This window comes from Camelus bactrianus, chromosome 9 (genome assembly GCF_048773025.1).
Source record: "Camelus bactrianus isolate YW-2024 breed Bactrian camel chromosome 9, ASM4877302v1, whole genome shotgun sequence".
Classification (NCBI taxonomy): domain Eukaryota; kingdom Metazoa; phylum Chordata; class Mammalia; order Artiodactyla; family Camelidae; genus Camelus; species Camelus bactrianus.
This window is the reverse complement of record NC_133547.1, coordinates 60496380-60511007: the sequence shown is the minus strand read 5'-3', so window position 1 is coordinate 60511007 and position 14628 is coordinate 60496380. Positions and strand designations below refer to the sequence as shown.

The 14628-nt window shown below is 43.0% G+C and overlaps 1 protein-coding gene across 3 annotated transcripts; it reads right to left on the bottom strand.

Moving 5' to 3' along the window:
- Window positions 1–3773: 3773 nt before the first annotated feature.
- On the bottom strand, window positions 3774–14532 carry NQO1 (NAD(P)H quinone dehydrogenase 1). 3 transcript variants are annotated; one of them, XM_010960582.3, is made up of 6 exons: window positions 14378–14532; window positions 9036–9200; window positions 8795–8925; window positions 6479–6592; window positions 5591–5692; window positions 3774–4678 (listed from the first exon to the last, which is right to left on the bottom strand). In XM_010960582.3, the coding sequence occupies exons 1-6, from the start codon at window positions 14382–14384 to the stop codon at window positions 4373–4375; spliced, it is 825 nt and encodes a 274-aa protein (XP_010958884.1). In that variant the 5' UTR covers window positions 14385–14532; the 3' UTR covers window positions 3774–4372. The 3 variants fall into 3 exon arrangements, with proteins under 3 accessions (XP_010958884.1, XP_045377037.1, XP_045377038.1); XM_045521081.2 differs by lacking the exon at window positions 6479–6592; XM_045521082.2 differs by lacking the exons at window positions 5591–5692; window positions 6479–6592.
- Window positions 14533–14628: the final 96 nt, after the last annotated feature.

Sequence of the window (14628 nt, the reverse complement as noted above, 5' to 3'; positions counted from 1 at the left end):
GAGTATGTGACAAATTATAAAAACGTTAAGGAAAGGTATGAAACACAGAAGTATTCTTAAGTAGTTACACTGAGCCTACTATTTTGCCAGGCAGTGTACAAAGTGACTTAGTATTACAGAATTTTTGTTTGTTTTAACTTAGTGTTTCATGTTTAGTAAAACAGTACATAAACATGGTGGCAAATCATGTAGCATGGATGTGCTTTTGATGAAAACCAAGTCTTCCCAGCCCTCAGTCCCACATCCAGAGGCAGTCTATTTTTCTGTTATGTCCACACACATATGCAGACACATAATAGTGTTTATCAGAATGTGGTATGTGAAATGTATCACTAGTGGTACTGAAAATGATTCCAGGTGATACACAGGTAAACGTTATTTGTAAACACATATATGTAAGTATTTGTACATTTGAATAAAATATAAGGTGTCTGCCTACTAAACTATGGGGAAATGTGCATCAGACATATTAAATCAATACTGATACAGGCGATACATCAACGTCATGTATACAATATATAAATAACTAAAACTTCAGAACCGCTGCTTTAAACAGAATGCTTATACCTTCATATCAAATGTAGACAGTGTCTGTTGATTCTATGAAAGTGACTGAATTTTTAACACATCCAAATGTATATACTAAATGAGTTGTCCCTTTAGGAGTGTGTATATGTTTCAACAATGCTGCCATTGTTCTAAATATGTTTAAAACAGCATATGTGGGCAAAAGACTGGTCTGAAGGTGGGACTACAAGTGGCTGCCAGAAAAGCTGACGCACTCCTGGGTTGCATAATTCAAGTTTCAGTGTCTAGAACCAGGGAGATGTTTGTCCTGCTTTACTGGGGCTGGTAAGAGTACTGCTCTGTCATCCTATGAGGACCAATTTTCAGCAGCCATATAAATCAGGCCTGTAAGAGAGTTGAACGTCATTTATCCCTGCTCAGGACACACGGGGACTCTAGAAGTATAAAAGCAGCTACGGTTTCTTAAAAACACTTGATGGTCTTTCTCTCAGGAAGATGGCTGATTGCTGCTCTCGTGTTCTGTTTCATGTTGTCATTGTCCCTGCTTCGACTGAGGCAATATAGTATTTACAAGTGTAGTCCCTTGAGTTTGCCTGCCTGGGTGGAGTTCTGGCTCCTTTACCTGCTATTTAACCTCTCCATTCCTCAATTTCCTAATCTATGAGGTGGAAAGGAAAACAGAATGATCCTCTGAGGGTTGTTACAAGAATTAAGTAAATTAAACAATATAAAATTGCTTAGTTCCTGGCATCCAGGAGCTGAGTGCCTAGTAAGTGTGATCTTGTATTAGTAACACTAGTCCTGATACTACTTTGCTCTTCTCTTTTTTGCACTAGATCCATATCCTTTTGCATTTTTCAAATTCACGTACCTTTAATTGTCCTCTTTCTCTAACATCAAAACCTTTTCTCTCTGAGTCATCCCCAGTGGCATATAAATGTTCTGTAATGTCCCTTACCTCTTAAAAAATCAAACAAGTAATATTCTTTGGCTATACATCCCCCTGTACACACTATTTCCACTTCCTCTCCTTCCAGTCTGTCTTGAATCCATTCCAGTCAGGTTTCATCACCCCGCTCTACTGAAAAAGCTCTGTCAAAATCACCAGTGGCCTCCCAAGGGTCAGTTCTCATGCCTGTTTCACTCGGCTTATCAGCAGCATCTGACACTCTTTGAAACACTTTCTTGGCTGTCAGGACACAACACTCATCTCTCTTGCTTCACTGGCCACTCCTTTTTCATTCTCATCTTCTTGACCTCCTAACATTGGAGAGCGCTACAAGTCAATCATCAGATCTCTATCATAACTTGGTTTTTAGGTGATCTCATTCAGTCAACATTGCTTTATATACTATCTGTATGTTGAAGATTCCCAAGTGTATATCTCCGGCCATAACTTCTCCTTTAACTCCAGGTTCCTATTACCCAATTGTCTACTTCACAGTCCTAATAGAAATCTCAAACATAACATGTCTGAAGTCACATTTTGATTCTCCCCTTCCCACCTCCCATATCTACCCCTAGTACTCTTTCCAGATTCTTCCTCATCTTAGCAAATGAAATCTCCATTCTTCCAATTGCTTAAGGCAAAATACCTGTGAGTTTTTTATTTGACCTTGATTCAGTCCATCATCAAATCCCGTGACTCTGACCTTTGAAATATATCCAGAATCCAACGACTTCTCAACGTATCTGTTGCTGTCAGTCTGATCCAAAGCTTTTTTTGCCTAGATTGTCATTACAGATTCACAACAGTTCTCCCTGCTTCTGTTATTGCCCCTTATAGTTGATTCCAGACATACCAGCCAGGATTAAATGTAAGTCATATTATGTTATATCTCTGCTCAAAACCCTCCAGTGACTTCCTATCTTTACATTTCTGCAATGTTTAAGAGGCCCTTTGTGGTCTGATGGCAGCTGTGTGTCTAACCTATCCCTCTCTTGCTTTCTCTGTTTTAGTCATACTAACTTGCTTTCTCTCCCTCCAACACACTGATCATGCTCTTGCCGCAGGGGTTTGGGCTCGTATCACTCCTGCCTGGCTTCCTTCTCTCAGATATCTACTTGTCTCACTCTCACTTTATCAGGTCTTTGCTCAAATGTAACCTTGTTAGAGGTCTTTCTTGATCACGCGATATAAAACTTGTATCCCATCTCTAACTCTCTTACCCTGCTCCTTCTTCCTAGCATTTATCACCACCTAACTGACATATCTGTTCTGTTGTTCTTCACTAGAATTCAGACTCCATGAAGGCAGGTATCTTGTTTTGTTCATTGCTGTATTCCCAGTGCCTAGAAGAATGCCTGGCCCATTGATTGGATAAATCAGAATAAATCTGGCAAACCAGAATAAATACTGCCCCTTGGCATTTATTTATCACATTCCATGTTCTTGATTTCTACACCACTCTCTTTCCTGGATCTCTTTAATGTCCTTTAAATTTCCTGAGAGGATCTTAATAGGTTCCATTACCATTCAGAATGAAACAGCCCTGTCGGTCAAGCGTTCAAGCCAAGTCACCTTAGAGGCTTCTGGCCATAATTTATTACTGAATCCTCTGATTCCATCTTCCCCAGTAGATTCCACTTTTGCCTAAATGCCTCTGTCACTAGCTTCACTGAAACCAGTGAGTGTGGTTCTGTTTTGTAGAAATGGATTTTATTTACTAAATTTGGAACTGTTAGAAATTTACACAAAACTGCAATGAACAGAAAATAAAGTATTTTCAAACTGAAGCACCCAGCCATCTACCTTGTGGATGCTGTAGATGAACACCCAGTGCCTGCAGGCATCTAGCACATGCAGTTCTCCAGCCGCCGTTTCCTCCGCAGGTAAGAGGCTGTTCCCAGTTTCAGGCAACTTGTTTTGCACCATTTCTCATGTTTTTTTGTCAGTGCACCACAAGAGGGCGGTCTTTCATCACATTCTGCTTAAATTATACTGACACCAAGGAGAGATGTACTTTAGTAATTTAAATGGGACGTTAGAGTGTTATATCAATATTGTTCACTGAAGTTAATGAAACTCTGGTCTTACAATTTTATCTCAAAAGTCATGGGACCAAAACACATTCTTAAAAGGAAAGTCATCAGTTTAGCAATGATACAGGAAAAAACTTCCAGACAGTCGTATGGATCAGAAATAAAGTACTGAGAGTACACTTTCCTTTTATGAATTCATTCATTGTAAAGGATGTGGTATATAGAAAGTGTTGGTTTGCTTGTGCAGACATTAAATTAGAAGATTGAGTTAAAAGATTTTTATTAGCTTTTCATTTCAAGGTATCTATGTGGATTGTATACTAACAACAAAAGTTGAAGGAAGGCTGACACTCATATTAGGAATAATAGTCACTGTGTAGTAATTAAAGCCAATATATATCACAAGTAAGCGTAGAGTAGTAACTATTAAACAAGCCCCTTAGATCAGATTCCGTCATCTCTTTCTCTGAGCAATTCCCTTTTGCCATGAACCACACAGAGGTAATTAAAAGAAAAATAGATAATTGAGAAGTTGGGTGCTCTCTAGCCAGATTTACTCCTAAAAATATATCCTTAAAGAGAGGGATTAAATTGTGCTGAGGACCTTAAAGAACACTGTCTGGCATCTTTCTATACCTTTCCTGTCTTCATTATCCTCAGAGGCCTCTTGAGCCAAATCAGATTTTGCCATGATAGCAATCGTAAGAACCAGTTATATTTATGAATACAGTCTGTTCTCTCTCCTGTTGGCATGGGAAAAGGAAAAACACCAATCATCTTAAAGAAGCAAGCAAGTCAAAGAAGCTTGAAAAAGAAACCTAGATTTGCCTACATTTTAGAAGGAAAGCAGGTCTTGTGAATCTTATTTTCTAGCTTTGATCTGGTTGTCCGCTGGGATGGGCTTGCCCAAGTGATGGCCCACAGAAAGGCCAAAATTCTTATTTTTTTGCTCATCCTGCACCTCCTTTTTCATTAAGAATCCTGCCTGGAAGTTTAGGTCAAAGAGGCTACTTGGAGCAAAATACAGCGGCGTCTCATCCCAAATATTCTCCAGGCGTTTCTTCCATCCTTCCAGGATCTGAATTCGGGCATCCTCGGGAGTGTGGCCAATGCCATACGTCAGCTGAGGTTCCAAGACTTGGAAGCCACAGAAATGCAGAGTGCCACTCTGGGGATTCACAAAGCACAGAGGTGAGTCACGGAACAGACCGCATGCACCTTGTACTGTACACAACGAAATAAAATGAAAGTTAACCTGAGCTTCCCAGGAAGACACCCCACAGTGGAGGCCAGAGGCACTCTGGAGAATTAATTCACCTAGTCTCTCACCTTGTGTTCTCTGTACGTACGTAGCTGTTACCTATTTTAGCTTAGTCAGATGTGCTCTTCTTTAAATGAATAAAACCTTGAAACTGTGCCAGCCTGGGATTCTCTGCCAAAAGTGCTGGAAGTTCTGTTACCTAAGGGAGAGTCTCAGCTTCTTGGCAGCTGACTCTTGCCAGAGCACAGAGGTGTGCACTTCTCTGCTTCCACGTAACTAGACAAGTCTTAATAAGTGATTCTTACCACTTATTCTCCAATGTTAATAGTAATTCCCCAGTATTTTAGGAGGCCACCTCAGTTGCTCTTTTCTCCAACCCCCTTCCTGAGAAGAGATTATCTTGAGAGTCCAAGTGACTGCCAAAAAGCCTACTTCAGACTTCAGTTTTGTAAGCTGGACTAAATCATGTCTTCAATTTTCTTAGGCTCTGTTAGTCCCTGTGACTGTGGCAGCACCTTAGAGAAGGACAGGAAGATTGGAGAGAGATGTCAGTCTTCTGGAGAGAATCGAGGCACGTGGCTATGCAAACCTAGGGTTATCTGTACGAGTCCTTGGTTAGGGGAGAGTGGTGTTTGGACTTGTGCACACACTGGTTGTTCTGTAAGCACAGGGTAAGTCCTAAGAGGAAGCCCCCTGCAGTTCTGAAGCATCACTGTGCTGTTTTTCACACCTCAGGTCTGTTTTCAGCTGCCTTCTGGAGGATTTGGACCCCATGGAAAGCTCAGTTAATCCCCCTGAAGGGTCACCAAAACAAGGTACCTGAATGGGCCAGAGAATAATGTTCATGTCCCCGTGGATACCCTGCAGAGAGTACATGGAGCTGCTGCCACCAGTGGTGATGGAAAGCACTGCCTTCTTATTCTGTAAAAGAAAAGTCATTACCTTCCACAGCTCCTTGGTGACAGTAAGTTAATGAAACAGCTCCAGGGAAAGGAACACGCAAGTCCCCCCACCTGCTGTTTATGTTACTTTATACCTTGGCTCCTCTGAGCCGCTCTGTGTGACTGCAGAAGTACCAGCCTGGAAGATGGTACGCAGAGGGGTGGAGGGGCAGGCCCGGGACTGCACACTCCCGGATGCGGCCAGTCAGGTGAGGGTTGTCATGGCAATGCAGAGTCAGTGCTGACTGCTGATGCCTACGTGGAGTTACTCGCTTGTTGTTTTTATCTGTCACCCCACGGTGCCAGGCATGTATCCAGGCATGGAATCCAGAAGTTCTCAAAAATGTTTCTTGTATAGTTTGGGGTCTCAGAAATGAGGCTAGACTTTCTTTTTTTATTATTATGGTGGACAATTTCAAACATACATAAAGAAGAGAGAATAGTATAATGATGCATTATAACAGTACAAAACAGTGTAATGATGCATCCACCGTCCAGCTCTCAGTATCTTGCCATTCTACTTTTATTTAATCATTTAATCTGTGTTTCTTTTAATCTAATCCCCTCATCCCTGTTTTTCCTGGAATATTTTCAAGAAAGTCCAAGATATCTGTGAAAATATCTATAAAACTTTGGGGAGAGACATGCATGCCTCCCACAGGGGCTTGGAGCCTAATCTTGGTGTCTCATCTGTGCTCAGAACTCCGCCTCAGGACAGACCCTACCCAGAATCCCGGTGTCGGGAAAAGCAGAACCATCCACCTACCCGGAAAGGTCCCTTGTCATACATGGCAGTATACGTGTAAGCAAATTCCCCTATGAGCACGCGTTCAAACCAGCCTTTCAGGATGGCAGGGACCCCAAACCACTGCAGTGGGAACTGTGGGACAGAGGACAGAAAGGTCAGATGAGGAACACCCCTAGCACAGAAGAGGGGTCAGGATGTTCAGCTGCTGCCCGTGATGTCACTGAGGGTTGACCCATTCTTCGGGCCCTACTGTGCCTTCTGGAGGATTTAGCACATGAAAGAAAAGAGAGTTACTGTCCTTGGTCAGTCAACAGGACACTCCTGTTTCCACCTAAAGATACAAACATTGGGTGGGTGTGAAGAAAGCCACATGCAATAAGATGTGTTTCTGTGAAACCACATTTGGCAGCAAAGTCTAAACAGCGAGGATTGCAGGCAAAGTTGGCTTCAGTGTGCGTTGCCTAAATCAGTATTTCCTCAAGAGCCTCTCTAAGTGGGTGTGGAATCAAAAATATGAAACATGTACCTTGTGCTCATGGATGTAAAATCCTATCACTTAGAATAAATAGAACTACTCCCATATGAGAAACAATGATCAGTGTGACTGAGCTTCATCAGGGAATTCCCATGAGAAAGTCCTGTTGGGCCTCTTGTCCTGATAAAAGCCAAGCAAGGACTGTACCAGTACTTCTCCTTGGTTCATGATTTCAAGGCAATGACGACAGGAACACACCCAGAGATTAAAAAAACTAGGACAGAGAAGAAATTTTTAGGACTTGTTAGCTCTCTCTTTGAAGGGTGGTTGACCTACAGGAAAGGGGATAAGAAAGCAGTGTTTTAGGACAGAAAGAACACATGACTGAGAGCAAGACTGGCGTCCTCACCCTGAATCTGCCACTAACGTGAGCGTGACCCTTGCCACGCAAGGCCCACACCTTCTCTAAGTTTCACGTGCCTCATATGTAAGAAGGGGGGCTCGAGTGACCTCTAATAGCTCCTCACATTCTCGTATTTATGACTCTAAATGTGAGGGGCCAGAGCTGCAGCTTTTCGGCTATAAATGTGTAGGTTGTTCAGGCAAGCACATCTGGCTCCACGTGAAGGTTCTGCAGTCAGGGCTGGTTAGCTTGCTGGGTATGAAAAGTTTACTCTTTCAAGTTGTTCTTTGAGAAGTGAGAAAACTAAGCAGGGGCTAGCCCATATGGCACCTCGGTATCGATTAAGGCACTCCTTCCTCAGGAGATTTATTTCCATGTTGAAAGACTATCGTATATAGTGTGCTGGTTTTGCCACTGTCATCTGTCAGGACGCTGTTATAACTATGTTAATCTGCAGTGTGTACATTGCCCTTCAATGTGTTGCTTTTGTGCAGTGCACAACCTGCATAGATGTGTTGATAGTAAAGAAGACTTACACATTGGATAGAAGCCAACTTTAAAGGCCAGCAAGGTCCTTTCCAATTCTAAAAGTCGGTGATTTTAGATGCAGAAATTAAAGCTGCTGCTGCCGCTGCCTTGTCTGCACTACAAGAGCATAGAAAATGTGGACCAAGAGGGGATCCTTTGGGTCACTGGCTAATGGCGTGTGGCTTAGATTCAGAGCAATAGGTAGAATAAGGGACTTCAAAGGTTAGAGTCTTTGCAGCTGATAAAATAATTGCAAAAGCCACAACCAGTATCACCCTTCTTGTGAAGTTTCCGGTGTCACATATGTTCCATGTTCAATATCAAAAAGCTGGTTGGGATTGGTAGCAGCAAAGTCATTGAGGACAGTCTGGCATTTTCAGGAAAGGTAACTTACAAGAGGCACATAATTTTCAGTACTAACTGCTAAATGGCGAGGCAGCTTCCAGGGGAGAAAGTCTGGGTTCGCTGCTGGAACACATTAAGCCAGGCAATGCACACAGCAGCTGGGAAGCCCACTGGCAGAGAAGACAATCCCTCATGCCTTACTCCGCAAACCAATTTCAGGATGCTTACTGAGATGGGGGGGCATTGCAAACGTTGAGTGATCCCACAAGAAATCACTAATTGAAGAAAAGATTAAACACTCTGGAAAGAAAAGCTCTAGGCTTACATGCCACCTCAGCTGTCACATTCACATTTTCAAAGAGTAATTCAGCCAGAGTCACAATACCTGCAAAGCTGTGTAACACTGCGCCTTTGAAGTAATCACACTTCTTTACTGAGAATATGGTAGAGTGTCACCCTTCTTTATAGAGAATATGGTCAAGTGGCTAAGTGACTTTTCTAAGCTCACATAGCTAATTAGGTGACAGGTCTAGGACAATAAGAATGCAAGTGTCCCGACACCCCTTCTGATGTCTTACCACACCTGAAAAATCACCAGGTCTGCCGCTTCCAGCTTCTTTTGTTCAGCCACAATATCCGGGCTCAGACGGCCTTCTTTATAAGCTAGAACAGACTCGGCAGGATACTGAAAGTTCCCGGGGTCCTTCAGTTTACCTGCAGAGAGGAAAAAGAGAGGCCAATGCCAGAGGGGCCAAGGCGGGGCCAGAGAGCCCACAGGCGAGAAGTTCCACAAAGACTTAATTAAAGGGGAGAGCAGCTCCCACCTGTGATGTCCTTTCTGGAGATGACAGGATTGAAGTTCATGGCATACAGATCCGACACAATGACCTCCCATCCTTTCCTCTTCAAAGCCTCTACAGTGGCCTCCTTCATAGCACAGTTGAAGGACGTCCTCTCTGAGTGCGCCAGTACCACCAGTGCTTTCCTGACTATTTAGACACACACAAGGCACATGGAGAAAATCAGTCATCAACCAGCAAAGCTCTGGCTACAGGGGGCCCAGCTGGAATCCAAAATGGAAGATACGACTTTGTTAGACACTGGGTGATGCAATCCATCCACTGCAACCAGAAATATATTTTTCCTTATAAGTACCAACAAATAAAGAAGGCATTTTAGCTTAATGGGAAAAGAGTGGCTAATTTAATAAATGGTGTTGGCATACTTAATCAGCCACCTGCATGAAAATAAAATTATCTCTTTAGAAAACTAATACAAGGTGTTAGAAGTCAGTAGAGTGGTTACCCTCATCAGGGGGAGTGACTGGAAGGCCACAAAAGGGGCGCTGGCCACGTCCTGTTTCTTGTGTTTCTTGATCTGGGTGCCGATTACACAAGTCCGTGTTCAGCTGGTGAAAATTCACTTAGAACGTGTGCACTTTTCAATGTGTCTGTTGTATTCAGTAAGTTTTTGGTTTTAACTATCCCGCTGACACACCACATCGCAGCAATAATTTGCTAGCACACAAAAGATCTAAATTTTTTAAATGAAACTATTAGAATAGTATCGGATGAAACAGAAAATTTGTATTGCTTCAGGACTGAGAATATTTTTAAGGAAAGACTAGAGATTCAGAAACCACGAGGGAAAAACTTGACGGTTAAAGCCACATAAACACCAAAAATTTGTGTTTAAAAAAGGTCGCATAAACAGAATCAAAAGACAATCAGCGAGGAAGAGATATCCACAACTCTTATCACAAAGAGTTAAAATCCCGAAGAATGCCTACAAATAATTAGAAAAAGACAGTGCATTAGAAAAATAAGTCAAGGATATGAACACATGATTCAAAGAGGAGGAAACTGCAAATGACAATAAACAAATGAGAAGGCACCCTGCCTGGCCTGCAAGGAAAAACAAATTAAATGAGATATTATTTACTCATCAGATTGGCAAAGCAATTTAAGACAAACAACAACGAGGGCGATTAAGACTGAAAGAAAACCAGCACGTTGCCAGTGGGACTATGAATTGCCTCAGCCTTTGGGGAAAGTAATCAGGCTGAATCTTTAAACATTTCAGAGGCACATAAATCTTTGATCTAGTTGTTCAACTTTGGGGAATCTGACTGAAAGCATCAGGACACATGAGCAAGGATATGCACTGGACCATTCCCATCATTGGCAAAAATTAGATAAAACCCGATCGTCTATTTAGGCAGCACATTTGACATACTGCAGAATATTATGCAGAATATTAACAAGAATGAGTTAGCTACATGTATACAGTCACCCTGAAAGATACCATAGTGTATCTTCAAATGATAAAACAAAGTGCATGTGAATTCAATTTTACAAAAAAGAAAGAAACTCCGTACATGAAGGTAGATTTGCAGTATGTTGGTATGAGGGGAAAACAGATGTGGAATGATCACATGAAACTGTTAATAGTTCTCTTGGGTAAGAAAGAGACGGCAAGGGGGTAGAGGCAGAGTGGAAAGATGGGGTTTTTCTTTGATCTCTTCTGTATTAATAAAATTGTTAGAACAAGCATGCTTTAATTTTGCAATAACAGCATGTAGAGGGTGCTTACTACGTGCTAGGCAACAAGTGCTTCATATTTATTTTTCAATTATCACAGTAACCCTGTGAGGTAAATAGAATTAATATCCCCATATTATGGATGGGAAACCTGAGGCACAGAAACTTTAAGCAAGTTACCCAAATGGGTGGTGAAGCTGGAATAATTTTAAAATATTTAAGCATGGATAAATCCATGCAACATAGTGTAGAGGGCGGGGAGGAGTTCCAGAGGAAGTTTACCACCACCTTTCTCCTAAGAATTGGTGCCACAATTTCATACCTTACTAACTTAACAGTGGCAACTGTGGGTGGAGCTGGGAGGGAAAGCACCTGCAACTTTTTTGTATTATTTGAAGAAAATTAACTAGAAAGGCACAGGTGAACCTTCAGTCCTCGTCCTGCTTTCAATATTAACCACACCTGGCAGAGGCAGCTCCTATTGGGTTAAATTCAGCCAGGTTTAAGCTTCAGGCTCCCGCTTGCCAAAAAGGAGTATTGCCAAGCTTGGTCCTGGCATTTCAGACTCCATACACTCAAATTCTGTGGAATATAAATTTGATGAGGATTTATATGCTTTGGACAACACCTGGGAAAAGGGAAAGGAATTCCTGAGGCTGAATTCCTGAGGCTGCGTCCACAAATTCCACCCCTGTTGTTATCACTTCGCAGACTGAACACTACTGAGAGAAATGTGAGTATATTAAGCTTTGACATGCATTTTATTTGTGATTTATCTTTGCATTAGTCATATCAGTGTTTACTGAATACTGCTGTGTTAGTTTTTATTCTCTTGGCTTACTTACCCATATATTTTTATTTTTTAACTTCTTACCAATATTAACAAACATTTCCTAAGTACTAAAACATAAAGGTGCATCCTAAAAAATGAGAAAGTTAGGACATCTATCCCCTGCTTTCAAGGAACTCACCATCTACTAGGTACAGTAGATGCATGACTGTTACCTTCAAAAACAAGAAAAAAACAAGATGAGACACAAACAGGAAGATTATATTTGCAAGAAATATAACTAACAAAGTTTTGTTCCTAAAAACAACCCAGTAGCAAAATGGTCAAAGGTTATGAATAGGCAATTAACAACATTTATTTGCAATTAACAGAACAGCCATGTGTATTTGCCAGAGGTAAGGGTAAGTCAAGAGATTTACGACCCAAACGTAATTAATCCTGAGTGTCTTGTTTCCAATTCATTTTTCACAGGCAAATCTGAGGGTTTTTTGGACTTGGAGGATTCAGTTTCCCTCCTGCCATTTAACTAGCTACATGACAAGCTCGACCTTCTAGGAATTTATCCTAAGAAAGGCATAAGACACATACGCAAGTAACACATAGAAGACTCTTCACTTCAGGGCGGGCCCACCACCAAAGGCCTTCAGAAGGATCTGCCATTTGAGCCGAGTCTTGAACAATAAATGGGATTATTATCAATACCTCTAGTTTACCATTCATTTCTGCTGGTCATGCACATCATTCACCCGTCTGATAGAGGCGGTCAGATCTAACCCAGCTGATAACATCTTGTTACTGCTTCTCTCTCCCTGCACGGGTTCCCTTTCAGATCTCAGTCTCCAAGCAAGATGCTCCCAGTTCAGCCTCACTCCTCGGTGTCCTGAAAGCCCCTCATTCCTTCCCCATTATCCTGCCTTCCATTTCCACCTCATGTTCACACCAGCCAACCTTCTTTCTCCCCCTTAAAATGCGAATGTTCTCAGTGACCCATCTCTCAGCCTTGGCATCATAGTTTATTGAACACCTACTGTGAATGAGGCACTGCTCTAGGCATTTGGGGTATATCAGTGTACAAAAGAGACACAAATCTTTGTCTTCATGGAGAGTACATTCCGGTGGCCAGAGCATCCCTTGAGGGCTGACCTCTGTCCCCATCTATTCCTCTGACATTCCACAATTCTCTGCCTTCGAACTCAGGTCAATCGGACACCAAGGATTTTTACTAACCTTTCAGATTAAACTGTACTCTGTCAACCTGCAGTTGTATTGATGGCCAACATAGAATTTAATGACAAAAAAAGATGAAGCTGGCAGAGAAAGAAAGGGGTTGTGGTACATCAGGTTAATGTAACCCGTGTCTAAATACCTTTAGCAGTAATAGATATATTACCCACATGATCATTTTGGCAGGAAGAATAAGCAATCAAGGAAAGCCTATTGGAAATAAAATAGTTTTGTGCATCCTGGTTCTGCCCTCTGGGCTCACTGGATTCCTCAAGGAATGTGCAGGCCACTTGGATGCATCTATTGGTTGTAAACAAATGCTCTGGATGACTCAGTTAACCTCAAGATTTGGTTAGCTGGGGTAGGCTACTACTAGTTATACAAGATCTGAATCCCATTTTCCCTCCTTTTGCCCCCCCCCCCATTTTTTTGGTCTAAGTTTCACATACAGAACATGCTGTAGGATTGAAAACTTGGGAAATAGTGCTTGCCCTCGTATTTCAGGAGTGGGTGCTGGTGCCCTCCAGACAGCTGAAGAATGAATGAAGAATAAAGAATGAAGAATGAAGAGAAACAGCCACTAACTTGCACTCAGGAAGCCTGGTCAGCTACTCTCAGCCCTTCCCAGATGCTTCTGCTCTAGGGCCTCTTCCCTACCACCCCCGAAACTCTCAGTGGGCTTCCAATCCCCAGTTAAGCCCTTTTTTCGGAGACTCTAACTTCTTTGTCAACTATAAAAGCAATCTCCCTCCCTCTCCTTCGGCCCCTCACTTTAAGCAAGATGAAATTGTGTGTATGTGAGTTTTCAGAAGGCAGAATTAGGTTCAGAGGAAAGGAAATTACAAAAAGGTAGAGAATTCTGCCCCAGACGAGGAAATAGATTTCCAGATCTTAGCGCTGTCCAATCTCAGAGCGAGGCTCTCTGGGAAACAGGGCCTCCAGCCCCGGCAGGTGTTGCAGCTGATTCAGGATGGGAGAGGCTGTCCACACATTGGATTAAAGGTGGTGACCTCCAAGTTCCCCTCAGGTTGATGGCAGAGAGGGGAGACTCTTCTCATTCGCCATGCACCCAATACAGATCAGGTTTGCCCACTATAAAGGTCACAGTCAAAAATGTCTCCAGGCCCGGCAGCCCGGAGCTGGGTCTGGCATCTGTCGAACTAAGGGGAGCTGCTTCCCCCAGCTCGGCCTCACCTATTGTCAGATATTTGAAATTTTCTGCCGGAAGTTGGGAATCCACATTTTTAAGTGAAATTGCCCATATTTATTTTAAATTTTAGCAACTTCAAAATGTTTTAAACATAGTTAAGGCCAAACTAGGTGTGCCAGCAGGCCGATTTTGCCTCTGACAGCCGATTTCCGACCCGTTTGGAAAGGAATGTTTTACTTCAAGGTCAATTCTCTCCTGAACGCCCACTGGAGTTTGTGGGGGTTGGGTAGGAACAGGAGCTCCCCGCTCCCGGCGTCTTGTCAGGGCTCATCCTGGAATCCTGATGCTTTCACTTTTCCAGTTTTGAGTCACGAAAGAAAACTCAGGCCAAGCCCTGAGCCCTACAGGTTCCTGCGGGAGAACGAGGGCGGGGGACCTCAGGGCTCCTCAGAGAAGACTCACCAGACATGGCTCCGGCGGCGCGCTGATTGGCTGAGCTCCTGGTTGCCGGGGCGACTCAAACCGGGGAGGGGTGGAGACAAGGTCTCCACTGCTGAACCGGCTGCAACCCGGGAGACGTCACAAGCGCTGTCCTCAGAGCGCCCGCTGCTTTATACCCGGTCTGGCTCGGCCCACAAACGGGAGGGTTTGAGGCGGGCGGAGGGGGAGAGGGGGGCCGCAAGGGCGGAGCTGCCGTTCAGTTCCTGGGGTGC

Bases quoted from the DNA above. Each gene is read 5' to 3' on its own strand.
- NQO1 (XM_010960582.3), bottom strand. The intron at 5,693-6,478 runs GTAGGTGGATGG...TTTCTTTTACAG, and splicing joins ATGACAAGGGACCTTTCCGG to AATAAGAAGGCAGTGCTTTC. The intron at 4,679-5,590 runs GTACCTTGTTTT...GTGAATCCCCAG, and splicing joins TTATTCTCTGGCCCATTCAG to AGTGGCACTCTGCATTTCTG.